This window comes from Pleurodeles waltl, chromosome 11 (assembly GCF_031143425.1).
Source record: "Pleurodeles waltl isolate 20211129_DDA chromosome 11, aPleWal1.hap1.20221129, whole genome shotgun sequence".
Classification (NCBI taxonomy): Eukaryota; Metazoa; Chordata; class Amphibia; order Caudata; family Salamandridae; genus Pleurodeles; species Pleurodeles waltl.
In genome coordinates this window covers 696,503,529-696,530,750 of record NC_090450.1, presented here as the reverse complement: position 1 = coordinate 696,530,750, position 27,222 = coordinate 696,503,529, and the positions used below count along the sequence as shown (strand labels likewise).

Below are 27,222 nucleotides of genomic sequence, written 5' to 3'. Positions count from 1 at the left end.
TATGCATGTGCTGGGTGTATGTGTGCATGTGTATAGTATAATACATGGAAGTTGCTGGGTTCCATTTTGGGAGACCCAGAGCTGTCTGGAGGGGCATGAGGAGGTAGAGAGATCTCCCAAGAGGTGTGATTGCGGCATTCCTGTGAGCTAGGTGAGACATGTACTGGAGGAAGGAGAGCCAGGCTCTTTAGTAAACTGCAAAGGGTGATCTTTGGTTCTGAGAGAGGTCACTAGAAAGGGGCCTGGCTCCATCCTGGGAAGGAGATGGGGATAATAAGAGAATCATAAAGAGTAGGGCTGAGGCCCTAGGGTAACCTTTTGATACACATCACTGTGCCAGACATCCAAGTGTGAACCACTAACCACTCCCATGGAGGTGTTGTGGAGCTATCGGAGCCAGAGCCCTGGCAGACGATCAGTACCAGAGGCCTTTGCAATCTCCCTGCTCTTCCTCCCCAACCTGTGGGGAAGACCCAAGGAAACTTACTGTTGCATCGGAGGAGTGCCAAGAACACCCAGCAGAGGCTCAGCAGAACCACAATGGTAATACTCACTCGAGGCAGCCGTCGCACCCAGGAGAGAAACACTCTTGGACATGCTGGTCTGACAATCCCTGCCGGTGCAGGTAAGACTGAGTGAAGGGCCATAAGGTCCCAGGTGAACTTGTCTGCCAGATACTGCTTTGGTGCTGAAACAAACTGACTCTTCTAATAGAGTCGGAGTGGAACTCCTGAAACTCAGCCTGCAAATGGGGTCTAACCTGAATGATGCCTACAGTGAATGGGGAATATGGGGAATAATTACTACCACTAGTGAAAGAGGAGTTGGACTCAAGGAACTGCCATTAAACATTAGAGCCCCAACTTCAGGAATGTGGGGTCTGTATGTTTTATCTGTGTATCTGTATTTTAATTAGGGATAGTATATAAATAGCCCTTTTGTCATATAAGAAAATATTTGACTTGACAATCTTTTATTACTGCTATTGAATGCATTTTGAAATGTGAGCTTGTGTTCACACCCTTGTGTCTACTCCTCTACCCACAAGAAGCTTAGGACTGCCGACCCATGCTACTACTGAGAATCAAGTGCTGAAGGGGTACTTGGCCCAGTTGCTCAAAATCCGTAGCAAGTTGGGCCCGGGACATCAGGAGAAAAAGGCCTCAAATCCCACAGTCAGTAGCTCCTGCTTGCCCTGTGGTCTTCTGAACAGGGTTCTGGCATCTCTATGATGCTACTTTTAGATAGATAGAACACAAGCACAACAGCTGGTCATTCACAGCCGCTGCAGGTGTCCCCCAAGTATCCATGAACTGAAACTGAAACCCCATCTACCTATGAAGGAACAAACTGTCACAGCTAACCTTTGAAGTCTTTGGTCTTCTCCCGCCACTTGTCTTCATCCGTTTCCACATCCTCTTCTTTAATGCTTGGGATTTTCTTTGGTTTTTCTGTGGATGGAATAGTGTAAATGGGAAATATGGCGTAGTAGCTGCAAATGATGAGCAGGAGTAGGTGGGTAAGATGAATTATGAAGCCTGAATTTGATTCACCTGTTAAGGAGGGCCAAGTGACTGCCAACAATACTACAAAAAACAATGAAGGATGCCTTTTCAAAGGATCCCTCATGGATGCCTTCCAGTAATAATCCACCAGTACACAACTCATATCATCACACTGCTTAATATATAATACTCAGTTCTTAAAAACCATGCAGAACTTTAGACATCACTGAAAACAGGATCCTCTAGGCTCTCAGCACCATGGTACATCCAATAACTCCCAGAAAACAAATCCACCTTATGGAGATAACAGGATGAGTGAGGAGAAACCAATGCCCTCGAAGACCTAATCCAAATCTCTCACTCAACGTGATACACAACTCCCTCATTGAAAAGTGACCAGGAGATGGCCAAAGCACTGGGAGGGGCCTTCTGGATAGGATGAGGAAGATGGAGTCCCTTACTGTTGAAATAAAGTAAACATTTTTAAAAAATGCTTTTGTGCTAAAAAAACAAAACTGAACTGTCTGTTAGAGTAGATTATCAACTCGAAAAGGTGTTTTTGAGATCATTTAGCAGCTTCTCGAGTAGAAAATCTACTCAAGAAGCAGTTGTGCGACCACTCACAATCACCAGCATAAAACAAATTATGCGGGAAGACTCCATGGTGGCCGGAAATCATGCTAGCAGGCAGAAAATCTTGTTTGTGCTCGCAAGTGTGCATTTACCAAGCCTCGCATATGCGAACGGGTGTCAGAATTTGGCAGGAACTCCATGTTACACATGCAACGCGGAGTTACCTAAATTCTGCCGACTCCGCAAATAGAATTGTATCTCCCTCAGGCCTACTCATAACTAAAACAAAAGCCACCTTTTACAAGACTACAGTCAACAAAATGACAAATAGAAGAGAAGCATTCTTCAAGGCTGTTGGACATTGCTCCAACAAACACTAAGACCCCATATTCCACACTAAGTTGACTAATGCATCCCCATCAGCCACACATTCACCAAGAAGATCAACAAAATACAACATCAACAACATTAGATAAACAGCCAACCTACCTCCAGTGCCCAATTGATCCATTCCCTAGTGGACAGCATTTGACCTTCTATCAGACACTGTACTCACTAAAGAGCACTTCCAATGGATACTACATTCTAACATGATCCTAAATCAATGATACTCAGCAACTCAAGACCTAGTTCAGAGTAATTCAGCATTGGATGGCCAGTAGTTTTCTAAATGTGATGACTGAATGCCTCCTCTGTGTGCCAAACAACCATACATACAAGACAAATAAATCTACATGATTTCAATCCTCAACTGATGCCATGTTCAAAATTACTAATTCACCTACCTGTCTTTCAAATAACTTATCATAAGAAAACCGAAAAGCAAGACATCATGGGATTAGCTTTTGCTCTTGGAAAAAGGGAAATCCTTCTTACCAAATACCATCTTCACAACACCAGAACAATCATTGGTCCCCTCTCCCCTACACAGAAGTAACACCCTGCTCCCTGACCTCCATAATATCACATTGGCACCCAGAAAGACATCATACTTGCAGCAGTACGTCTCATCAAAGGCTTAATGAGGTTTGACCACTAGAACTCCCCCCCCAGGCCTCATCATCTTCAAGACCAGCTGCATTACGTACAAATAAATCAATGATAACACTCTCATATTTGGTAGAAAAACAAACCACCTGAGGGGTTGGGGGTGGTGGGGCAGCCCTTTACCAGGAGTCAAAACATCACTGGACTGGAGATGAAGAAATACAAGAAGTAAAAGACTAGTAAGTAGACCTTCTGCATCAACACACCCAGGACCAGGAACAACCACCCCATGAACAAGAAAGGTTCTTGTACTTTTACCCTTCTGTAATTAAGAAGGAAATGCACATGTCTTTGAGGACAACTATTTCAGGCATGTTAGGAACCCACATATACCTACTTTTGTAAATGATCTTGAGTCATATACTTGGACCTTTGATTGCTGTTCAGCACTCTGTTCCTTCCCAGCTAGGATGAAGCTAGAAACGTACCACTACGCACAAACATGCACAAAAATAATAATGTGCCTTCTGCTTCACAAAATACTGAGCTTTCTGGGAGGAGAACTTACATCAAAATTCTGGCAGTACTATAGTCAGTCTACTTAACAATCAAGAAAGAGCCTCATGCTCAAAATACCTTTAGTACCAAAACCCAGCCCCTCGTTCTGGAAAGAGTGCTTCATTCAGTGTATCTGCTATGCCACTCTTTGCTTACCATCTCATAATATTTCTTCAGTCATCATTCTGACAATAATGCAGGTTGTTAAGTATTCCAGAATGAACGCTTACCTCACCATGGTTGCTCTGTAACAGCATTTTCAACATTCTACAATGAGCAGACATATGTTTGAAGAGCTGCTACATTTTTATGCACCTATTCGCTAAAGGAAAATGGGATGTATTTCAAAAATAAAAATGAAAAGATTTCTTTTCATTTTTTAGAATGGGCAGTGGTCTGTGGGACCACTGCCTGCTCTGAAAACATGCTGGTGCCCCCATTTGCAAAAGGTAAGGGGTCCCTTGGGGACCCCTTCCCATTTGCGAATGAGTTACCTCCTCCTTCAAGGAGTCGGTAAAGTATGAATGTTTCGTGACCACATTCCTGGTCACAAAACATTCATGCATACCAGTGCGACTTGCTATTAGGAAGGGACACCCTTTACACGTCCTTTCCTAATACTGAATTGCAAAATCAAAATGCGACAGTAACAATTTACCAATTCACATTTTGCCTTTGGTACATGCCAAAATGCGTTCTATGGGTCACAAACGGCCCGATGGGTGTTTGTGACCAGTAAAATGCGGCGTACATCTGACCTTCTATTCCAAACTTTAGGAATAGCAGCCAACATCCAGCTGCTAATTCTACTTTCTTTAATTTGGGGGCGGACAGTTCATACTGATGGGAAGATCTCAGAGTTCTAGCTAGAGCACATCTAAGGATTTGCTTCTTCATGTAATTGTCTTTCCTGTGGCAGCAAGGAGCCTGTATGACAGAGACAAAGGCCCTTGAACATGCATCTCTTTCCTACTGGAGACTAAGAAGTTTGCGTCGTTCACCTGAGACCGCAATATAACGCCCATGGCTACTTAGGTCACTTATAAGTCAATTAATCTTCAAATGCCTTACTAATTCATTTAACTGTTTTCCGCATTCTAGAAGGTTACTCAGCCATTGCCATCGAAAAGGCATACAAAAATGTACTATTAGCGTCAAGGCACTATCAACCGCTTTTCAGATGTGTATTTGGTTTGACTTGTTATTGTAAGTACCAGATTAGTATAGTCAAAGTGACATTTGTAAGCATTAAAAGTTCTAAAACGTTAAGGAGTTCAGAAATACATTACATCATTATCACTTTAGGATTGGGCTTCCCTTACGATTGGGCGGTTCATATTTAAAAATATTTATTTAGGGAACAGAGTTTTTTCTTCCCACTGACTACAAAGGCTTAATGTACTTACTTGGTTAAAAGGGCATGGGGTGGGTGAGTTCTTGCCTTGCAAGACTTACTGCAAGATTTCAAGTTTTTAATTTAATTTATTTGATTCAGATGGCAACTACCCTAGTGAAGATCAGCTATCACATTTACCTACTGCTTGCAATAGCTACTACACTTAGTTTGAGGGTGCTACCTGTGTGGTTAACTCTGTGGATATTTTCAACAATAAAATAATGAGGTTAGTTTGGAGGAGTGGAAAGAAGCTGAGAAGACAGATGTGGTACTGCACGAGTCAAATGATCATTTGGTGAGTTAAATAATGGAAGCTGGCAAAACTTTTAGGGTCAGGGTCTGGGCATGCACAAGGGAAATAATGGTCCTGGCTTCAGATTTCATAAAGACACCTAGAAGCATACTGGCAAAGGTGTTCCATCAATTCCCATACTGTTCAGGAAGGTAAATCCTATTAATTTGGAGGATGGCAACCATGGCCTAAGAGGACACATAGGCCCTAATTACAACCTCGGCGGTCTTCTGAAGACCGCCAAGGCAGCAGGCGCCAGAATACCATGTTGGTGGTATTTCTGGCTCCCTATTTCGACTTTTCTGCTGGGCCAGTGGACGGTAACAGTGTTACCGTCCGACGGCCCAGTGGAAAAGTCACATCAACATTGCTGCCGGCTTGTAATGGAGTCGGCGGCAATGCTGATGTGCAGCGGGGGCAGTAGCACCTGTCGCACATTTCATGGCCCGAAATTCGGGCAGTGAAATGCGCAATGGGGCTATGCCTGGAGGCCCCTGCACTGCCCATGCAAAGTGCATGGGCAGTACAGGGGCCCCCAGGGGTACTCCAAGTCCCCCTTACCGCCAGCCTTTCCATGTCAGTGTTTACCGCCGTGGCCAGGCTGGCGGTCGGGGACTCATAATCCCCAGGGCAGCGGTGCTTGCACTGATGCCCTGGGGATTATGACCACCAGGCAGAAGCCTGGCGGTATAGTGGAGGGGCCAGCGGTATGGCTGTGTCTATTGCGCCACGGTCATAATAGCTGGCAGAACACCGCCAGCCTGTTGGCGGTGTTACTGCCAGCTTACCCCCAGCCGCCAGGGTCTTAATGAGGCCCATAGTCATTAATGTGAGTAACTTGTACTTCCCTCCTCTCCTCCACTTCTGCTTCACTCTACAAGAAGAAATATTTAGAAAACCATCGACAAGCATTAAACGTAGGGAAGCAAAGGTCCTACTTGGTGTCTCGATCTCTTTCTTCTCCGGTGGTGGTTTCCGGGGTCTCCACTGTTGCAGCTCATAATCATCTGCAAAATTATATTGAAAAAATAAAGTAGTCTGTATTCTTTTGGCCTAGTCAAAATGCCTTATGCTCAGTTCCTCTAGGTGCAGAATAGGTTAGAGAATTGTGCAAGCTCCTCGGTCAAGTAGTTAAAATTATCACACTCTGTTTTTTCAACTGAAAGTGGTTATTTTGGTAGTTACTGGTAGGTAATATATTAGGAAAACTCTGTGCTGGGGTGTGGAACAACATCAAGACATCTACATCGTATAATAACATAAATGTTTCATAAAATGAGTTAAGTGTGCGGAGGTGGTCAGACGGGAACAGTGCATTTGAGTCTGTCTACTTGAAATGGAAACTGCTGTGCTCAGATTTTGCTCCAGACAGCCCTGTGAAGTGGCAAAATCAAAATACTTTCAGTCTACTAAAACTGCTATGCAGGCATGAGCTGTTAATGTTAAGTAAGTAAGGTTGTGGAGCGTGTGGTGAATGAAAAAGTGGATTTGTGATGCGACGGAGTGAGCTTGTGAGTGACTGTGAGCAGTGAGTAAGGAATTATTAGGAGGGAGTAGTGAGCCGATAAGTTGTTCTTACAAGACTTGAGTGGGAATCCAAGAAGCTGTGGAACAACAATTAATCTGCACAGAGGAAAGAAATGCTGAGGAGTGTTTGGGTGCAGTCCCCAAGACAAGTGGGAAAATGGGGCTAAATTGTGCATTTTACAGCATACTCTTACACGTACAACTATAAATTGGAAAAATATCCCAATACTTCGGAGTCTACCACAGGGTTTCTCTTGCAGCATATCAAATGCGTCTCTACAAACAAACCTTGCGTGCAATACAAAAAACTGGATGAACAACAGGAAATGTTGTCCCTCATGAGAATCATTCTCTATTTGATACACTGTGGAACACCGAATCATTCACGATTCTACAGCTGACACCAGCTCTAAATACAGTGCACTGATACTCTCAAATATATAAATGTATCTGAGAGATGCCCACATATTAAAGGGTTCCCCAGTGTTATAGGAGATGTTCAAAATATTGTTGATTTACTCTGAGTAGGTTAATCTGCCAGTGATCACTGATACTCAAATACCCCATGAGCACGAGCATCACACTGTACAAGGCTGCACCTTACTGTTCAATGGGATAGTGAGACAGGGTGTTTATGGTGCATTATGCTTTATAATACATGGGATTCTGCAATCCCTGGATAAAAACCAGACTCTAATTTGTTGTTATGTGTGGCTCTCACAAAAAGCCTCTTTCATTAACACCAGATTCTAGATCTGGTAACTCGCTGGCATGAAAAACTTGTTACCCACTATTACTACATCATAAAGGCCTTCCAAGCCACACTAATAGGACTCTCTTGGAGCCTGTTAGAGTAGTGATCTTGTCTCCTTTGACTGAAAGCAGAACCCACAGCTGCAAGAGGGGAAAGGTAGGCAGAGATGGTGGTGGGAGTTAGTTAAGGGTGGCCGGTAAGGATTTTTTTCACATTTTGGTCATGTTATGCATGGCTCCTTCATTACTCCTCTGCCACTGCGTAGCAGTTGAAATCACAGACACATGATTTTGGGGGCCATACATAACTCAAAATTATACATGTGTAAAATGTAAATTACAGGGATGTTTTTCAATGGGGGGTTCTGAGTAACATCATAGACAACTCGAGACTCACTCTCTCTGTCTATTAAATGCCACTCAGAATCCTGTGGTGAAAAACATCCCCGTAATTCATTGTTACCAATCTATAATTGTATATATAATACACAACTTGTGACTCACTCTGTCACCTATCATAAAGAAATTACTTCAGACCTTAACTGCAATAACTTATTACAGTTGAATTCTGACGTCCAAGTGCCTGCTGCCACAGCCAGCAGTCGAGAGAAAAGGTAGGTCTAGTCACGGAGCATAATTAAAGCAGCTTTTTAAAGAATTAAAACAAAACACTGATTTTAATTCCTGTGCTCTGTTTTTTTAGTACAGGTGTTTTTCTGTACAGTGACAAGCAAAAAGTAGCTATTTGGGCAACATGTTCATTTTTTGCACTCCTAAGGTAATTATAGAAAAGTCAGCATCTTACTGCATGTTTTTACTTCCTTTAAACAAAACTGATATATTTAACTGATTCTAATATATTTTTGCAACAAATACCTAGCTGCTTTTTTTATATGTTTAATTTTCACTAGTGATTCTATTTTTATTCTTAATCTATGAAAACATGCTTGCTCTTTCACATGAAAGAGCTATGCACAAAAGATTTAAGTGGTTTGTGGGAAAGGTGATGGTGTAACCATGTATTATAAGAAATAACGCACCCCCTGCAGTACATTATAAGGATATTGCAAGTCCCCTCAGAGTTCCATAAGGAAACTGAGTCTTCAGCTTCATTCCTCCGTATGATTATGGAACTCCATGGTGACTTGCAATATCCTTATAATGTATGGGATGGAGTACATTATCCCATATATATCTGAACTGATACAAACAGGCAACAGACCGTTTTCTTATCTGTCAGGTTAGAGGTATCTCCCTGATTCCAGTGTTCACTTTAATATAGTATTTAAAGGACAAAAGCCATGCTAGTTTCTACAATGCCATGTTAAAAAAGTTACAAGTAGAAGTTCCTAAATTGTACAAAACGACCATAAATTGTAATATTATTTAATCATCACTGTTGTATGGACTTTGTTTTAAATAACAACAGTATCCAAAATTCCTTTCAATTATGCACTCTTATTTAGTCAAAAATACACATTGAACTTCACAGTAATTGCACTTCATAAAAACATCTGGTATTATTGCTGACACCATAAAAAAAATATCACACACATATAACAGTAATACTTGCCCTCAGCATTCAGTAAGGTATTCCTGTCACTAAACGTTGCACAACATGAGTGCTCAGATAAAAAAAAGTCAGTAAAGTTGTTTTTTTCTTTTTTTAGTGGACCGTAGCTAGTGGGTTTATCCCTATTCTTCATAAGGTGCACTAAGTGTTGACTTTCACCCCTGGATGAGTGACTGATAGACTTTGTCATTATCTCTCAATGGCTCTAGTTCTTCATTTTCAAAATATCTATTATATTTCTGATGTTACCCAATACCATTCCTCAATCAGTCTATGCATTTCGACCTCACAAATTGGGGAAGTAAGGTCTTTCTCAGGACTCCTTTGGTGCTTTGTGTCTGCCCTAAACATGGCAATGTATGCTGAGAATCTGCTGAATATCTGTGAGAAAACAGGCTTTATGCAAGTTCAGCCCCACTTTTACTCCCATTTTTACTACTAGGCACTCTTAAATGCCCTACGCCCTGCTAATCAGGACTCAGTGCATGTAGTCTGACCCTTAAAAAGATATATGTTTAATTGGCGTATCCCCAATTGGCATAACTTGACTTACTTGTACATCCCTAGTATATGGTACCAGGTGTACCTAGCGCCTGTAAGATAAAGTGATTTTCATGGACTGCAGCACTAGTTGTGCGACCATGGGTGTGAAAAGGGCAAAAGCATGACTCCCAGCTTGCCACTGTTGGGTGGGAAAGCAGTTTTAAACTACTAACTTGACTGCCATTTCAAACAATGGCAAAGCCAAGTCTTCATTTTTAATATTTGTAAGCCTCTCCTAAAGCAGGTATACTGAGCCCCAAAGGCAGATTGCATTGTATTAAAAGGTTGTATCTGTAGTTTTATGTTTTCAGGTCTTAACAGTAAAAACCAACATTGTCATTTTTACTGTCGAAAGGCTTTTAGCCCCATTGATTGGTGAGTGCAGAATTACTGGCTGACATCTCAGTCGTGCTTATTTCTCAATTGGACTACTAAGGGGCGACTTCAAGATATCAAAGGAATCACTGCTTTACATCCAATGTAATGGTTAAATCAAATTCAATGTCACCATTAAGCAAAGTGCAACTTTAGTAAGTTGCCACTTTGCTGCCCAAGGTTTTCTAGTGCCTTTTTACAGTTGCCTCAAAGGACTGTCTTCTGGCCTTCTTGGGAGAAGTGTAAAAGACTCCCAGGAAAGCCCGCAAAGGGCCTGCCCGAGGAGGAGGTGTTATCTCCTTCTAGCAGGAAAAGCCATAGCGAGTATGAGTCCGAAAGTGGCTGCTCCTCTGCTGAGGTAGACAGGTGGGCTTCAGGGACAGCAATGAAAAATCACTGGTCAGACCATGTAGCCCAGACCTATCCATACCCCACGACTGGGCTACCAAGCTCCACAAGTGCGGAGAGGGGTTCTGCCATTTTGAGAGTAGGCAAAACACAGCATTCTGAGGTAGGTAGATGTCACACTCCTTGGAAGTTGTCATCAAAAGGGAGGGACCCTCGTATCCCATTAGCTACTTTCCCTGAGACCATTTTCGGGGTATAACAGTGGCACCCCTACCCCCCAGACCTCAGATTACATCTGTGCTGGAGAGAGGACCGAATAAGGATTGGCCTGCTGACCTTGGAACAGACAAAAATAGGCTGTACTGAAGACTGGACTGCATCTCCTGTTCCTTGGGCTAACGAAGAAAGAACTGGGTATGTGTTGCCTGGTTCAAGGAAACGTCATCCCTGAGCCTGAGTAAGTGGTAGCCGAGTTCACTGAATTGTTGCTCCTTGCCAAAGGGAAGCCTGGGAGACTAACACCCACTATTCCGAAGTTGCACCGAGTCTGATGGACCCAGGAGAGTCATCAGAGTGCAGTATGGTCACCAAGAAAACTAGCTATCGCCAAAAGAAGGGAAATCGCTGGTTTAGTCATAGATGAGACCAGTAGACCATTGACAACTAGTTCAGTGCTGGGCTCCAACTGGACTTTGAGGGATGCCAAACTCAATGGCCAAAGTCACTGCACCATGTTTGTGTCCTGGTTGGTCCACCTGACCTCACCTGTTCCCTGCTGGAGTTGGTTGCCCAAAGCAACTGGAAGAAACCACATTCAACATGGATGCAAGATATCTTGAAAAGTTTTTAAGTATTAAATTGGATGAATTTGCCAATGCTTGGTCGCGATTGAGTGAAAAGTAGTGATTTACTGTTTCTCCAAGTATCTATATCTCCAGTAGACCAGTGACAACTAATTCAGTGCTGGGCTCCATCTGGACTTCGAAGAACGTCAACCTTGGTGGCCAAAGTCGCCCCACTATGTTTGTAGAGCGAGGGCTGGCCCCGGTCAAACAGAGCATCGACTACAGGATTATTTTTAAAAATTATATATTTTTAATAGATTTTTCAAACAAAAAAACAACCATTTACATTGAGTTTATAATTATTGTTAAGGACCCTTAACCATAAAGTGTTGCCTATTCTCGCGCTGGGCAGTTTTACATACATCCAATTCCATATAGTCATATACAGTGTTATGTTGGAACATTTAGCAATCATTCCAGCTTGGACATTGCAATTTCGTCATTTAGGTCCATCTCATGATGTTTTTGCCAGGGGCTCCAAATCTTAGCATATGTCTTTGGACAGCTCTAGTTTGATATGTGATTTGTTCTGCCTCCATATAAAGATCCATCCCCCTTCTCCATTCTTCTAGAGTTGGTGGTTCAGGTGCCCCCCATCTTCAGGATATATCCCTCTTTGCCACTACCAGACCCAAATTGCAAAAAAGTAGCTGAGCTCTTAGGATATCTATATCTCTGGGAATGCCTAAGAGCAAGTACTTGGAGTCTGCCTGTAGGGGTATATTGAGAATTATGCCAAGCTCATCTATTATTTTTTCAAGTACTGCTGTATACTGGGGCAGCCCCATAGTGTATGTAGGAATGTGCCTTCATGTTCTCAGCATCTCAGGCATTTTGGTGTTACAGCTCTCCCAAACGTATGTAGTCTAACTCAATCATAGTATATTCTATGTAGAATTTAACTGTATAAGTCTCAACGTTGATTTGATTGCCACAGCTCTTGGATGCATCAACGTTTCTATTTTTTAAAAATCTGTGTCCAATCCACAGAGGGATCTCCCTGGTGTAACTCGTCACCCATCCTAAGTGTTTACTAGTTCTGATCAAGTTGCCAATAGTCAGCTGTGTTGCCGGCAACAGCTTCCTCCAGCCTCGACCTCCATACAGGTAGTGTAAGTAGGAGTTAGTGTGGAATTGAAGATGTTCAACTTGGTAAGTCAAGTGGTCTCCAGGTGCATATCCCCAGTCACTGATGACTATTAAATGGACTGCCCAGTAATATGACCTAATTCCTGGGAAGGCTATGCCGCCGTTATACAGGTTTCTCTGTAGGGTATGCAGCGCCATTCTGGGATGTCCCCCTCCCACCAATGACAATTTGTGGATCTCCCCACTAATTTTGGTGAGATATTCATCAGGGATAGGCTAATAATTATTTTGAAGTGCATATAAAAATTCCAGTAGGGAGATCATCTTAAACATCGTTGCTTGACCCAACAGCGTCAGCAGTAGTTTACCCCATTTGTCAACATCTGTCTGAAACTCTGCAATTACTCAACGGAGATTGCAGTCTGGGTCACCTTCTCGGTCTAAGGTGACTAAAATGCCAGATATTTAAAGCAGTCTTTTGCTCTACCTAATAGTTGGGATAGATCATCTATTTCTATTTCCACTCCAGTTAGGTAGGGACCTGATTTGCCCCAATTTATGGAGTATCAAGAGTGGGCCCCGTAGTCATTGAACACCTGCAATATCACCGGGATGGTCTCTTTGGGGTGGGTAACAAAGAGGAGGATGTCATCGGCATTAGTGAAATCATCTTGTCTCAATCCAATTACCTCTCCATTCGAAAGCCACTGATTTCTGGATGGGCTTGAATCAGACATGCTAGTTGTGCCAGGACCAGGGCGAACAGGAGGCGGGGACAGAGGGCAGCCTTGTCTGGAGCCACAGCAAGTTGTAAATTCAGTTGACCGTTTACCCAAACCGCTGCCACTGGGCCTTCATACAGCAGCTTAATGCATTCTTGGAATTTAGGACCAAATCCGTATTTGGTCAGCACTTGCATTAAGAAGGGTCAGTAGACAGCATTGAATGCTTTCTCAGCATCCAATGTGAGAAAAAACATGTAGACCCTTTTGAGTTCGGACTGCCTCCAGCCATTTGTAAAGTCTACACAGATTAACTCTGGTCGACCGTTTTGGCATAAAGCCAGATTGGTCTTTGTGGATCAAAGGGTAGATGACCTTCACCAATCTTGTGGCCAATATTGTTGCTAATATTTTAGTTTTGACGTTTAGGGGCGCGATAAGGTGATAGGAACCACAGCTTGTAGTTGGTTTCCCCAGTTTGTGCATAACCGCTATTGTGGCTTTCTGGAGGCCTAGGGGAAATTTTACCCTCCTGTTTGGCCTCTTTATAGAGTTGCAGCGGATGAGAAGCAAGGATTTGGGCATTACAATTGGACATTTCGGCTGGTATGCCTTTTGGACCAGAAACCTTCCCCGCCTTAAATTGGGAAATCGCTGTTTTAATCTCAGAGAGGGAACTACCTTCTTCTAGGTCTTTGTGGTCTTTGGGCAGAAGACTCAGCATTTGGATTGTTGGCGAGTAGGTCTCTATTTGTGAAGCTTCAGCTAGCGGAAGTTCCTCGTAGAAGGTCTTATACCATCAGGCAAATATCTGGGCTATCTCTGCATCAGTGTTGTGAACAATACCCTCCTCATCGAGCCTTATCTCCTGTGTCATAGAGTTTGTTTGCAGGATTTGGATTCTCACCTCCCTATCTGCCAGGGCACGATATTCCTCTTGCAGGATTGTCATGGTGCAAAGAGTCCGAGGATCAGTCCTGGACCGACATGCTTCTCAAGAGCCATTTTTCGATATCTTCCATTTCGTTTGTTTTCTTTTTTATAAAAAACAATAACAATAACAATAACATTTTGCACTCTATCCCTGAGCACTGTTTTGTATGATTCCCATAACACAGCTGCAGAGTTCACTGCATCTTTATTTTCTTCAAAGTATAGCTTTGTGTCAACCCTATGTTCTTTCAAGACCTGTGGGTTTTGCAGTTCTCATACATTTAACCTTCATCCTGTGCTGGGACGTCGGGGTTTGTTTCTCATTCTAATCAAGAGTGGCGAGTGATCTGATATCCCTCTAGCAATGTACTCGGCTGCAGCTATTACTGTTACTGCTCCCGCTGGGGCAAATATGTAATCTAGCCGGGAGAAGACTCTATCGGTACCTGAGAAGTAGGAGCATGTGTGGCTATCAGGGTTATATCTATGCCAGAGATGTGAAAGTCCCAGTGTGTTTGCGAAGCTGGCTAAAGGTATTTTCTCACAAGGTATCTGGTGTGTGCCCGGATCTGTCTAATCTTGGGAGCATACCAATGTTGAAATCTCCCCCAACTATGTGTAAGGAAGGGTCCATGCTCAATAATATCTCAGTCACCTTTACTAGGGTGGTCCACTGCAACCACAGGGGGAGAGAGGGGCATTTACACTAATGAGTGTTACATTCCTCCTGCACCACATGCCTCATACTGTCACATGTTTTCCATCAGGATTCATCCATTGCTTGTAGATTTGAAATGGATTAGGATTGCTACTCCTTGTTAGCCTGAGGTAAAATTGTCCTGTGCTAAGAGTGGCGTAGGCCCCCCTATTAAGCAAGAGGCAATGGGATCAATTCAGATGCGTCTCTTGCAACAATACCACCTCTGGCTTTAATTTCCTGATGTAGGCGGTGACCAGCCCTCACTTTTCCTTATTACCTAAACCATTTACATTCCAAGACAAAAAAGGAGGTCACCTCCTGCTCTGGCCCCCACTTTCTGCAATCTCTGTATTTTGGCTGTGTCTTCCCGCCCATGTTGAGAGCTATATTGGCATACCATTGTTATAATTTTCACAATTCTTGCAATTAAATAACAACACTTCCTGATAACAATTCACCAAACTTCAAACGTTTCTTTCCCCTTGCCCCTTCCCACCTCCCCTACCCTCCATACGTTTTCATCTTAACGTGTGCCAGACAACTATGTCATGGGGCAAGCCAGTGAAGTCTGTAGCCCTCCCACTCAAACTCCCCAAAAAAGTACTTACAAACTCAAATTTTACCAAAGTGTTCACTTACACTTGTTACTTTTCTCTTACACATCCCACTCACTCTTAGACAAAATACTCAGTTCTTTTATATCCACACTCAACACTCAATCAACAAAAAACATTAATGAAAAATAAGAAACACTAACAGAAGCAGAATTGGGGGGAAGAAGGGAAGCAGGAGGGAGAATGGGGGGATGCAGGGAAGAAAAGGGAAAAGAGGAGGAATAGAGGAGGGGTGAGAAAATGTGCTGCCAGTAATGAGAAGCTTAGTGGACACTGTTTGTTCTAGTGTATTCAATCCACAGTCTCCTAGTGGCTCCTCTCTGGGGCCCAGTTCTTCCTCCTGTTACTCCATCTAGTCACATGTAGGGATCCCCTGTCTTTCATCAAGTTTCATTACATTCAGGGCTTCGTGAATCAATGAGTTCATGATTAGTGGATACTATCATCCCATCTGAGTCTTGACTCTTGTGGTCTCTCCCTTCTTCAAGAGAAGGGTCTTCTTCTCTGTCTGTTCTCGAATTTTGACCGACTGGTCATCATTGGTCATCCTCTGAATCTGTTGAACGTTTCCTGTTTTTTTTGCATGTTTCTAAGCAACTGAGAGTCTGACCTTTCCCCTTCCAGGATCTTTTTCTCCTTCTTTGTTGAGTGTCCCAGAGCTGGGGTCAGGCTCCCTAGCGTCTTGTGTCTGTGCTGTCTCCTCCTATACTTTGAGCCAGTTGCAGGCCCGGCCTTTACTCCAGCCAGTTCCAGGTTTCTTCCAGTGTACTAAAGAAGTGGGACTTGTCTTTGTAAATCACTTTCAACTTGGCTGGGAAGAGTAGCATATACTGTATATGTGGCAGTCAAAGTTTAGCTTTGATAGAGTCAAATGCCAGTCGCTGTTTCTGGACTGCCCTGGAATAGTCTGGGAAAATCGTAATTCGGAAAGAGCTGTGCTTGAGGTCACCCAGTTTTCTGCCTTCCTGGAGTAACATTTTAAGGTCTTGAAAATTGAGAATATGGACAATGAATGCTCTTGGGGAGAGGGCCTTGCCGTGAGCTAGCCGTCAATGCCCGATGTGCTCATTTGAGGATGAAACAGGTAGAGAAATGTTTGTCTCTGAAGTTTGTTTTGAGCCATTCCCCAAGAAAGCATACTGCATCAATTCCCTCCACTCCTTCCAGAAAGCCAATAATTTGCAGGTTACTGCTTAATGCACAAGTTTTGGTGTCATCAACCCTATAGAGGAGATTTTTCGTGAGTGCCTGCATTTCCTTGATGTCTATTTTTATGGTTTTGTAGTATCTTCCATCTTGGTCACTCGCCTTCAACCTGTCACTCGTTCTGCCACGTTTCAAAGGTCTTGCTTAAAGAGAGATACTTCTGAGCATACCTCTCCCAGTTTAACTTCCAGGGTCATTCTGGATTGCTGAATTGCGGTCAAGAGAGCTACGTTATTGAGTAAGTCCAAAGGAGATTCCGGGTCTGGGTTATGATCTATCACCTTGGCGTACATATCTATTTTCCCTTGGGGTGCTCGTTGCCTTTCACAATTTGATACGATTTCTCAGTTTATATTATCAACAAGGGTGGAAAAACACCGCAGGGTGGGGGGGGGTTCTTGAAAGCTTCCTCAGTTCTCAGTCCCCAGCTTCCTCCCCAATCCTGTTCTCCAAGGACGGTGGATGTATGTCCAGATGTTACCACCTATGTGGTGTGTTCAATGTACTTGTTGCTAACACAGAGGGTGCAATTGTCAGCAGCCAATCATGAGAATCCGCGAAAGGTCAGCTGCAAAATGACTGTTAGGTAGATTGCATTGTGAGACGAACAGTCCTTACTTGTTCTTTCACTGGGAGCTCCTAGCTGAGCGTAGCCTGTCTCGGACCAGTTGCATCAGATGGGGTGTTGCCCTCAGTGTGCTCCACAGCCTAGGAATAACTTCCCAACAGATTAGGTCCCCAGCTTTCAGTAATGACTCATTGGGGGGGTCCCCGGATTCCAGTAATGGTTCAGTGGGGTCCCCAGGTTCCAGTACTGATAAAGTGGGGGTCCACAGAAGTCAAAAGGTTGGGACTCACTGATCTAGGGCATCGCTTTGTTTTCTCCCTTAGCACTCTGCTGCCGATATTAGGGAGGGGGAGAAAAGGTATTCTGTGCCCCTGCCTCTCTCACTGCGCCCCCTCCCTCAGCCGGGTTCTCCTCACCTTCTGCCACTAGGAATCTCAGCATGGCTTAGGACACTACCCGGCATGTGCCACCACTCTCCGATGACAGCTGGCCTGTGGTTAAGGCCCCAGTCCGCCCTGCCTCACCATGTGCCGCACACCACATAGGCTGCAGCCTTGGCGCAAACCTGGCACCTCTCCTTTTTCCTTGATGCCGCCAAAAAGAACATGACTCTGGCAGGAGGGACAAGCCACCATGTCCCCTTCAAGGTACGTCAGGCATATCGCGCAGGGTACAGCCATGCTCTGCTTCTCAGCTTCCCAGTTGTTTCAGCATCAGGTTATGACCCCTGGTATCTTGAGTTTGAGGCCCACTATTTGCATTTTCAGCTTCCTTTAACTAAAAAGGCTGTTTTCTTATTTTTATGTGTCTTAGTTCTGTGGGTCTCTGTGTCTGGGACACCCGGGCTGTGTTCAGTGGGTATGATGAAGTTTCATGATGCCAGATAATTGCAGGATTTCACTAGGCCCCAGTGGAGTACCTTCTCAGAGTGTCTATTCCTCCATCTTGCTGGCCATACCTCACCAACTACAGCTTTCTTGAGCATCTTCAGCATCCTGCATCCCTTGGATATCAAGACCACTTCATTAGATTATATGGCAAGTTGCCACTGCCGCTGAAACTAGACTGGAGACTGCTTTCTTGTTCAGGTGGCTGTCCTGTTAGACCTGGTTGGTCCACGTGACCTGTTCCCTGCCAGAACTGGTTGCCCAAACTGACCGGAAGTAACCACATTCAACTTGGATGCAAGATTTCTTGAAAAAGTTGCCAAGTGTTAATTTGTTGAATTTGCCAATGCTTGTTTGTGACTCAATAAAAAGTAGCGATGTACTGTTTCTTCAAGAATTTATATCTCCAGAACCCTCCGGTATATCTTATTTGGTTTGGTGTCTATCAATTCATAAATATACAGTCTATTTTTATGAATTGGTGTCAGACTTCCTGAGAATCGGGGTTCTTTCTTATTCAATTGTTTTGGTGCTATTTAATGCTTTACTCTTCTTCCATTATTTAAGACTCACTGTTCAAAGCCACAGCTACCCAGGGTTGAGCTACAGTTTGACAAACAAGCCTAACTGAAACCAAGACACGGTTATGAGTTTATTACACAGTGAGGTATCACAACCACACCTTATAAACCACATTTCCTCACAATATCAATCATCTTATAAACCACATTTCCTCACAATTTCAATCATGTGTGGTCAAGTCTTCAAGTTGGTGTCCACTCTTCCGTGCTCCTCTAATGTGCTACCAACCAGCCCATGGTGCTCACCCAAGCTTGTAGATATTGGAGGTAGGTTTCTCAAGTGTACTCCATGGAAGTAATTTCCAATGTATTCATTTTTCTGGGTAATGACTGAGCAAAATATTAGCAATCTCATCTATATGATTCCTATATAACCACACAAGAGCGCATTTATACACAAGTGATTCCATACCTCAGTTGATTTTTTTTTGTGGAGATTTGTATCTGATGTACACAGTGAGATAAGGCCCTGGTGAAGGGGGACAATTTGTCGCTTGCAGACAAACATGTGCCCTTTGCAGTTGTTGAGTTAGCGTTCATATGCCTTCAATGCACCGGACCCATGTCTGACCTACTCAGTTGGTACCTGTCAATATCCACGCATTGTAGTGTAGATTGTGGGGATTCGGATGGAGGACCCTACCCTGTTGCTGAGCATGAGATCCTCCTGAAGAGGCACAGGAGCATCACAGAACAGATGCTCCAATTCAAGACAGCAGAGTACCACCATCGCCTGGAAAGTCTGGGGCTATCGGAATAATTTGAGCTCAGTCTGGCCTGATCTTCAGAATTTGGGGCAGGAGAGGTAGAGACGGGAAGGTGTACAGGGGACCGTAGTCAACAATGCAGGTGGAAATTGTTTCCCAGGGAGCCTCTTTACAGAGACTGCAAAGCACAGTAGAAGTAATGCTGAGTTCTTGGTGGTAGTGAAAATATCTAGCCAATATATGCCTCAAGGGACAAGGATACCTTGAACCATCTGGTGATTACACCAATTGTGGTTCACCAGATGGCATAATCTGAGCTCATCCGCCCTACCATTCAGCGAATCTTATGAATAGATGCGTCAGAAGTATTCTGTGAGAATCCAACACTTCCAAAGCAGATGTGCCACCTGGCACAGGATCTATGACTGCATACCACCGTGCCTGTTGAAGTGAGGTTGTGTTAACTGTCAGGGCATAAACTGTCTTCACTTTGATGGAAAGAAGTAGCCAAATGCAAAGCTCCAGCAGGTTTATTTGGTGTTCCTGTTCTCAATATCTACTTTTTGATTGTGCCAACTTAAGAAATGATGCATGCGTGACTAGTGTGAGCTGTGGGTGGGTATGGAAAAGGTCTGCCACAGGAAAGGTTGTTTTCCGACAGCTACCTCAGGATTTCCCAGACAGCATCCTCCAAAATACAGATGTTGTCTGACAGGCAACCACAGTGTTGAACCCACTGCAGGCACCAGTTCCACTCTAGGGCCAAAATGTGCCACTGGATCAATGGAACACCAAGATGCATGAGGTCAAAAAGCCTCAAAAGAGCCTGCACCAGAGTACAGGAGTAAACCTGGAACATCCCTAGTGTTTTGGACTTGTGGGAGGGGAAATCTTGGAATGCCACTGTGTTTAGGATGACCACTATGAAATGATCTTCTCTATTGCCCCTGGTGAGACTATGGTTCATTGATGGAAAACTCCAGTGTCATCAGAAGAGTTATAGTTGTCTTCCTGTGGTACATGACCGTCTTTGGCAAGCCCGCCTTCAGCAACCTCTCATCAAGGTATGATGGACACACGTATCCCTGACCTGTGAAGATGGGCCGCAACCCCTTCCATTATTTTTGTTCACCCTTGCAGGTGAAGTCCAAGGACACTAAGTTGTCCTTCTAAAGGAAGGTGTTCAGCTGTTGTGAGTCTAAAGGTAGCCAGAATACTCTGTCCTTTCTGGGGATGAAAAAATTGTGTGGTCACACATCTTCAGCCTTTCTCTATCTCCAGGGCCATCTCTATGGTCACTTTGACCAAGACAGACTGCAATTCCTGAGCCAGAATGGAGGCAGGATCTGCTGAAGTCTGAACTGAAATGGATAGAGCATGGGGGGAGGGGCATAACCATGCTGCAGACACTGATCTGAAGTTATAGTATGCCACCTGGGCAGGACCAAACTAATTCTGTTCCCTACTGGTCATGTGTGACCATGGGAAATCAAGCTACCTGACTGCAGCTGCTCCTGGGGGTTTTAGAGGATGAGGAGGCAGTGGACAAAGATTGTTGTCCATGGTGGTGCCCACGCTCTCTGCAACCACCCTGCCCTCTTGAGCTGTGAAAGGATTATGCTGGCTGTTATATGGGTTAAAAGGCCTGTCTCTGGCAACAGCCGGGACCCCAGGAGTAACTTCGGAATTTCCAGTACTGCTATTGGATTTAACAGGTTCGAGACAGTAGACCTAAAGGCTGAGGCAAGGTTGTCCTTAAATGCTCAAATGAAGAGACAGGTATAAGCCGGGAACCATAAAATGGCACTTCCCTAAGGGATGCCTCTCTCTCACTAGAGAATCCTGTGGCGGACATCCAGGCATAAAGGACTGATCACAAAACTGCTGCCCATATCACAACCAACACAGTATGTTTGACCAGGCTGACTCTTAAAACATAATTAACTGCTCCCTGTCCATCTTCGATTGCATGAGCAAAGGTGTTCCTGAATTCATCAGAGATAGGCAGTAAACTTCAGTGGCCATAGCCCTCAATGTAATCATGAACCATCCCTAACAGGGTATTCCGGTAAATCAGTATAATACTGACAGAACAAAATACTTTTTTGCCTACTCAATCAATGCACTTCGACTCTCTGTCTGGAGGTGCAGTAAGGAACGTGCAGGAATTTCCCTTGCTGGTAGATGCCTGAACTACCAACCTATCTTGAGTTGTGTCAGGAAGGCTGGGTCTCATGGGACAGATTTATGTCACCTAGCCTGTAATGACTTACAGGGGGACCAGAACATGTTTTAGACCAGGTTGCTAACAACATTTCTATTAAAGCTTTGTTAAAAGACAGCAATTGCTCAGAAGCAGCAGGCCTAGGCTGCAAGATTTCTGTTAGGAAATCCGAGTCTCTAAAATAGACTACTTGTGAAGGAGGCACTCTCCTCAGTAGGGACTGGTAGGGACTCCACTTCTGTCTAATGGGAGGTATCTACACAACAGGCATTCTTTTGGTCTAAGGAGACTAAACTGTCCACCTCCTCCTCATCATCCTCATAATGTGGGGCATCTTGAAGCCCTTGAATGGCATCAGAAGCCGACCCTCGAGCCTACAATAGTATTGGCATTGGGAAAGAGACTGGAGTTCATTCTAAGTTGGATACACCTTGGTAACCCCACAAAAAGACAGAGGCCTGCTCTGGATATTGGTTGTAGATCAAAGACAGATTTCAGGGTCAGATCTGGGATAGGCACCACTGGAGTTGGGGCTGGCACAGAGCAGTCAGAATCAACAAGGCCTCCACCACAGGAGTAGAGTTATGGGCAGTAGCAGAAGGAGACCAGATGGAGGTAAAACAGCATCACTCAGCATCTAGGCTGGCCCACCAAGAGAAGCATGACTGTGGGCCCCTGTGGCTCAATTGGACCTGAACGCTCTCTAAAGTGTGCTGGCATTGTCCAAAGAAGCTGCAACATGGCATCCCTGAAGGCCTCTATCAGCATATAGACCTTGGCCCATGGAACTCAGGCATGCTGGTGCCAGTTTCAGCATGTGTTCAGAGTCGGACGATGGAAGCAGAGATAGGTCCTTTGTAAGGAAATGCCTCCTTGGCATGGTTGCCCCCTGACTTTTTGCCTTTGCTGATGCTATGTTTACAATTGAAAGTGTGCTGAGGCCTGCTAACCAGGCCCCAGCACCAGTGTTCTTTCCCTAACCTGTACTTTTGTATCCACAATTGGCAGACCCTGGCATCCAGATAAGTCCCTTGTAACTGGTACTTCTAGTACCAAGGGCCCTGATGCCAAGGAAGGTCTCTAAGGGCTGCAGCATGTCTTATGCCACCCTGGAGACCTCTCACTCAGCACAGACACCCTGCTTGCCAGCTTGTGTGTGCTAGTGAGGACAAAACGAGTAAGTCGACATGGCACTCCCCTCAGGGTGCCATGCCAGCCTCTCACTGCCTATGCAGTATAGGTAAGACACCCCTCTAGCAGGCCTTACAGCCCTAAGGCAGGGTGCACTATACCATAGGTGAGGGTACCAGTGCATGAGCATGGTACCCCTACAGTGTCTAAACAAAACCTTAGACATTGTAAGTGCAGGGTAGCCATAAGAGTATATGGTCTGGGAGTTTGTCAAACACGAACTCCACAGCACCATAATGGCTACACTGAAAACTGGGAAGTTTGGTATCAAACTTCTCAGCACAATAAATGCACACTGATGCCAGTGTACATTTTATTGTCAAATACACCCCAGAGGGCACCTTAGAGGTGCCCCCTGAAACTTAACCGACTATCTGTGTAGGCTGACTAGTTTTAGCAGCCTGCCACAAACCGAGACATGTTGCTGGCCCCATGGGGAGAGTGCCTTTGTCACTCTGAGGCCAGTAACAAAGCCTGCACTGGGTGGAGATGCTAACACCTCCCCCAGGCAGGAATTGTCACACCTGGCGGTGAGCCTCAAAGGCTCACCTCCTTTGTGCCAACCCAGCAGGACACTCCAGCTAGTGGAGTTGCCCGCCCCCTCCGGCCAGGCCCCACTTTTGGCGGCAAGGCCGGAGAAAATAATGAGAAAAACAAGGAGGAGTCACTGGCCAGTCAGGACAGCCCCTAAGGTGTCCTGAGCTGAAGTGACTCTAACTTTTAGAAATCCTCCATCTTGCAGATGGAGGATTCCCCCAATAGGGTTAGGATCGTGACCCCCTCCCCTTGGGAGGAGGCACAAAGAGGGTGTACCCACCCTCAGGGCTAGTAGCCATTGGCTACTAACCCCCCAGACCTAAACACGCCCTTAAATTTAGTATTTAAGGGCTACCCTGAACCCTAGAAAATTAGATTCCTGCAACTACAAGAAGAAGGACTGCCCAGCTGAAAACCCCTGCAGCGGAAGACCAGAAGACGACAACTGCCTTGGCTCCAGAAACTCACCGGCCTGTCTCCTGCCTTCCAAAGATCCTGCTCCAGCGACGCCTTCCAAAGGGACCAGCGACCTCGACATCCTCTGAGGACTGCCCCTGCTTCGAAAAGACAAGAAACTCCCGAGGACAGCGGACCTGCTCCAAGAAAGGCTGCGACTCTGTTTCCAGCAGCTTTAAAGAACCCTGCAAGCTCCCCGCAAGAAGCGTGAGACTTGCAACACTGCACCCGGCGACCCCGACTCGGCTGGTGGAGATCCGACACCTCAGGCGGGACCCCAGGACTACTCTGATACTGTGAGTACCAAAACCTGTCCCCCCTGAGCCCCCACAGCGCCGCCTGCAGAGGGAATCCCGAGGCTTCCCCTGACCGCGACTCTTTGAACCTAAAGTCCCGACGCCTGGGAGAGACCCTGCACCCGCAGCCCCCAGGACCTGAAGGACCGGACTTTCACTGGAGAAGTGACCCCCAGGAGTCCCTCTCACTTGCCCAAGTGGAGGTTTCCCCGAGGAATCCCCCCCTTGCCTGCCTGCAGCGCTGAAGAGATCCCGAGATCTCTCATAGACTAACATTGCGAACCCGACGCTTGTTTCTACACTGCACCCGGCCGCCCCCGCACCGCTGAGGGTGAAATTTCTGTGTGGACCTGTGTCCCCCCCGGTGCCCTACAAAACCCCCCTGGTCTGCCCTCCGAAGACGCGGGTACTTACCTGCAAGCAGACCGGAACCGGGGCACCCCCTTCTCTCCATTCTAGCCTATGTGTTTTGGGCACCACTTTGAACTCTGCACCTGACCGGCCCTGAGCTGCTGGTGTGGTGACTTTGGGGTTGCTCTGAACCCCCAACGGTGGGCTACCTTGGACCAAGAACTAAGCCCTGTAAGTGTCTTACTTACCTGGTTAACCTAACAAATACTTACCTCCCCTAGGAACTGTGAAAATTGCACTGTGTCCACTTTTAAAACAGCTATTTGTGAATAACTTGAAAAGTATACATGCAATTTTGATGATTTGAAGTTCCTAAAGTACTTACCTGCAATACCTTTCGAATGAGATATTACATGTAGAATTTGAACCTGTGGTTCTTAAAATAAACTAAGAAAAGATATTTTTCTATACAAAAACCTATTGGCTGGATTTGTCTCTGAGTGTGTGTACCTCATTTATTGTCTGTGTGTATGTACAACAAATGCTTAACACTACTCCTTGGATAAGCCTACTGCTCGACCACACTACCACAAAATAGAGCATTAGTATTATCTCTTTTTGCCACTATCTTACCTCTAAGGGGAACCCTTGGACTCTGTGCATGCTATTCCTTACTTTGAAATAGCACATACAGAGCCAACTTCCTACATTGGTGGATCAGCGGTGGGGTACAAGACTTTGCATTTGCTGGACTACTCAGCCAATACCTGATCACACGACAAATTCCAAAATTGTCATTAGAAATTCATTTTTGCAATTTGAAATTTTTCTAAATTCTTAAAAGTCCTGCTAGGGCCTTGTGTGTTAAGTCCCTGTTTAGCATTGTCTTTTAGAGTTAAAAGTTTGTTAAAAGTTTGAAATTAGATTCTAGAAACAGTTTTAGATTCTTTAAAAAGTATTCCAACTCTTAGCAGAATAATGTCTGATACAGAGATGCAGGTGGTGGAACTCGACACCACACCTTACCTCCATCTTAAGATGAGGGAGCTAAGGTCTCTCTGTAATATAAAGAAAATAACCATTGGCTCCAGACCTACCAAAATTCAGCTCCAGGAGCTGTTGGCAGAGTTTGAAAAAGCCAACCCCTCTGATGATGACATCACAGAGGAAGAAATTAGTGACTTGGAGGCCAATGTCCCTCCTCCAGTCCTAAATAGGGAGAACAGGACCCCTCAAGTCCTGTCTCCAACTGTGTTAGTCAGAAATAGTGAGTCCCTCACAGGAGGGTCCCACATTTCTGAAATCACTGAGGATGCTCTCAGTGAAGATGACCTCCTGTTAGCCAGGATGGCCAAAAGATTGGCTTTAGAGAGACAGCTCCTAGCCATAGAAAGGGAAAGACAAGAGATGGGCCTAGGACCCATCAATGGTGGCAGCAATATAAATAGGGTCAGAGATTCTCCTGACATGTTAAAAATCCCCAAAGGGATTGTGACAAAATTTGAAGATGGTGATGACATCACCAAGTGGTTCACAGCTTTTGAGAGGGCTTGTGTAACCAGAAAAGTAAACAGATCTCACTGGGGTGCTCTCCTTTGGGAAATGTTCACTGGAAAGTGTAGGGATAGACTCCTCACACTCTCTGGAAAAGATGCAGAATCTTATGACCTCATGAAGGGTACCCTGATTGAGGGCTTTGGATTCTCCACTGAGGAGTACAGGATTAGGTTCAGGGGGGCTCAAAAATCCTCGAGCCAGACCTGGGTTGACTTTGTTGACTACTCAGTGAAAACACTAGATGGTTGGATTCAAGGCAGTGGTGTAAGTAATTATGATGGGCTGTACAATTTATTTGTGAAAGAACACCTATTGAGTAATTGTTTCAATGATAAACTGCATCAGCATCTGGTAGACCTAGGACCAATTTCTCCCCAAGAATTGGGAAAGAAGGCGGACCATTGGGTCAAGACAAGGGTGTCCAAGACTTCAACAGGGGGTGACCAAAAGAAAGGGGTCACAAAGACTCCCCAGGGGAAGGGTGATGAGACAACCAAAACTAAAAATAGTAAAGAGTCTTCTACAGGCCCCCAAAAACCTGCACAGGAGGGTGGGCCCAGAACCTCTTCACAAAACAATGGGTACAAGGGTAAAAACTTTGATCCCAAAAAGGCCTGGTGTCATAGCTGTAAACAGCATGGACACCAAACTGGAGACAAGGCCTGTCCCAAGAAAGGTTCCACTCCAAACTCCCATCCAGGTAACACTGGTATGGCTAGTCTCCAAGTGGGATCAACAGTGTGCCCAGAGCAAATCAGGGTCCACACTGAAGCTACTCTAGTTTCTGAGGGTGGGGTGGATTTAGCCACACTAGCTGTCTGGCCGCCTAACATGCAAAAATACAGACAGCAACTCTTAATTAATGGGACTAGAATAGAGGGCCTGAGGGATACAGGTGCCAGTGTCACCATGGTGACAGAGAAACTGGTTTCCCCTGGCCAATACCTGACTGGAAAAACTTACACAGTCACCAACGCTGACAATCAGAGAAAAGTACATCCCATGGCAATGGTTACTTTAGAATGGGGAGGGGTCAATGGCCTGAAACAGGTGGTGGTCTCCTCAAATATCCCAGTGGACTGTCTGCTTGGAAATGACCTGGAGTCCTCAGCATGGGCTGAGGTAGAACTAAAAACCCATGCAGCAATGCTGGGTATCCCTGAACTGGTGTGTGTGAAAACAAGAGCACAATGCAAGGCACGGGGTGAACAAGTAGAGCTGGAGTCTGGAAGAATGGCCCAGCCTACCAAGAGAACAGGAAAGTCAGTTGGGAAACCAACTACAACACAGCAAAAGAAAGGGAACCTCTCTTCTCAGGAAGAAGTTCT

The 27,222-nt window shown here is 44.9% G+C and overlaps 1 protein-coding gene across 2 annotated transcripts in view; it reads right to left on the bottom strand.

Moving 5' to 3' along the window:
* Nucleotides 1-27,222, bottom strand: part of AEBP1 (AE binding protein 1) — a 230,595-nt gene that overhangs the window by 91,061 nt on the left and 112,312 nt on the right. The window contains exons 9-10 of one of the 2 annotated variants that reach the window (XM_069214248.1): nucleotides 6,250-6,318; nucleotides 1,365-1,451 (exon numbers count right to left, since the gene is read on the bottom strand). In XM_069214248.1, the coding sequence (XP_069070349.1) occupies nucleotides 1,365-1,451; nucleotides 6,250-6,318 (156 nt within the window). The remainder of the gene's footprint in view (nucleotides 1-1,364; nucleotides 1,452-6,249; nucleotides 6,319-27,222) is intronic. The other variant, XM_069214249.1, reaches the window with a different exon arrangement.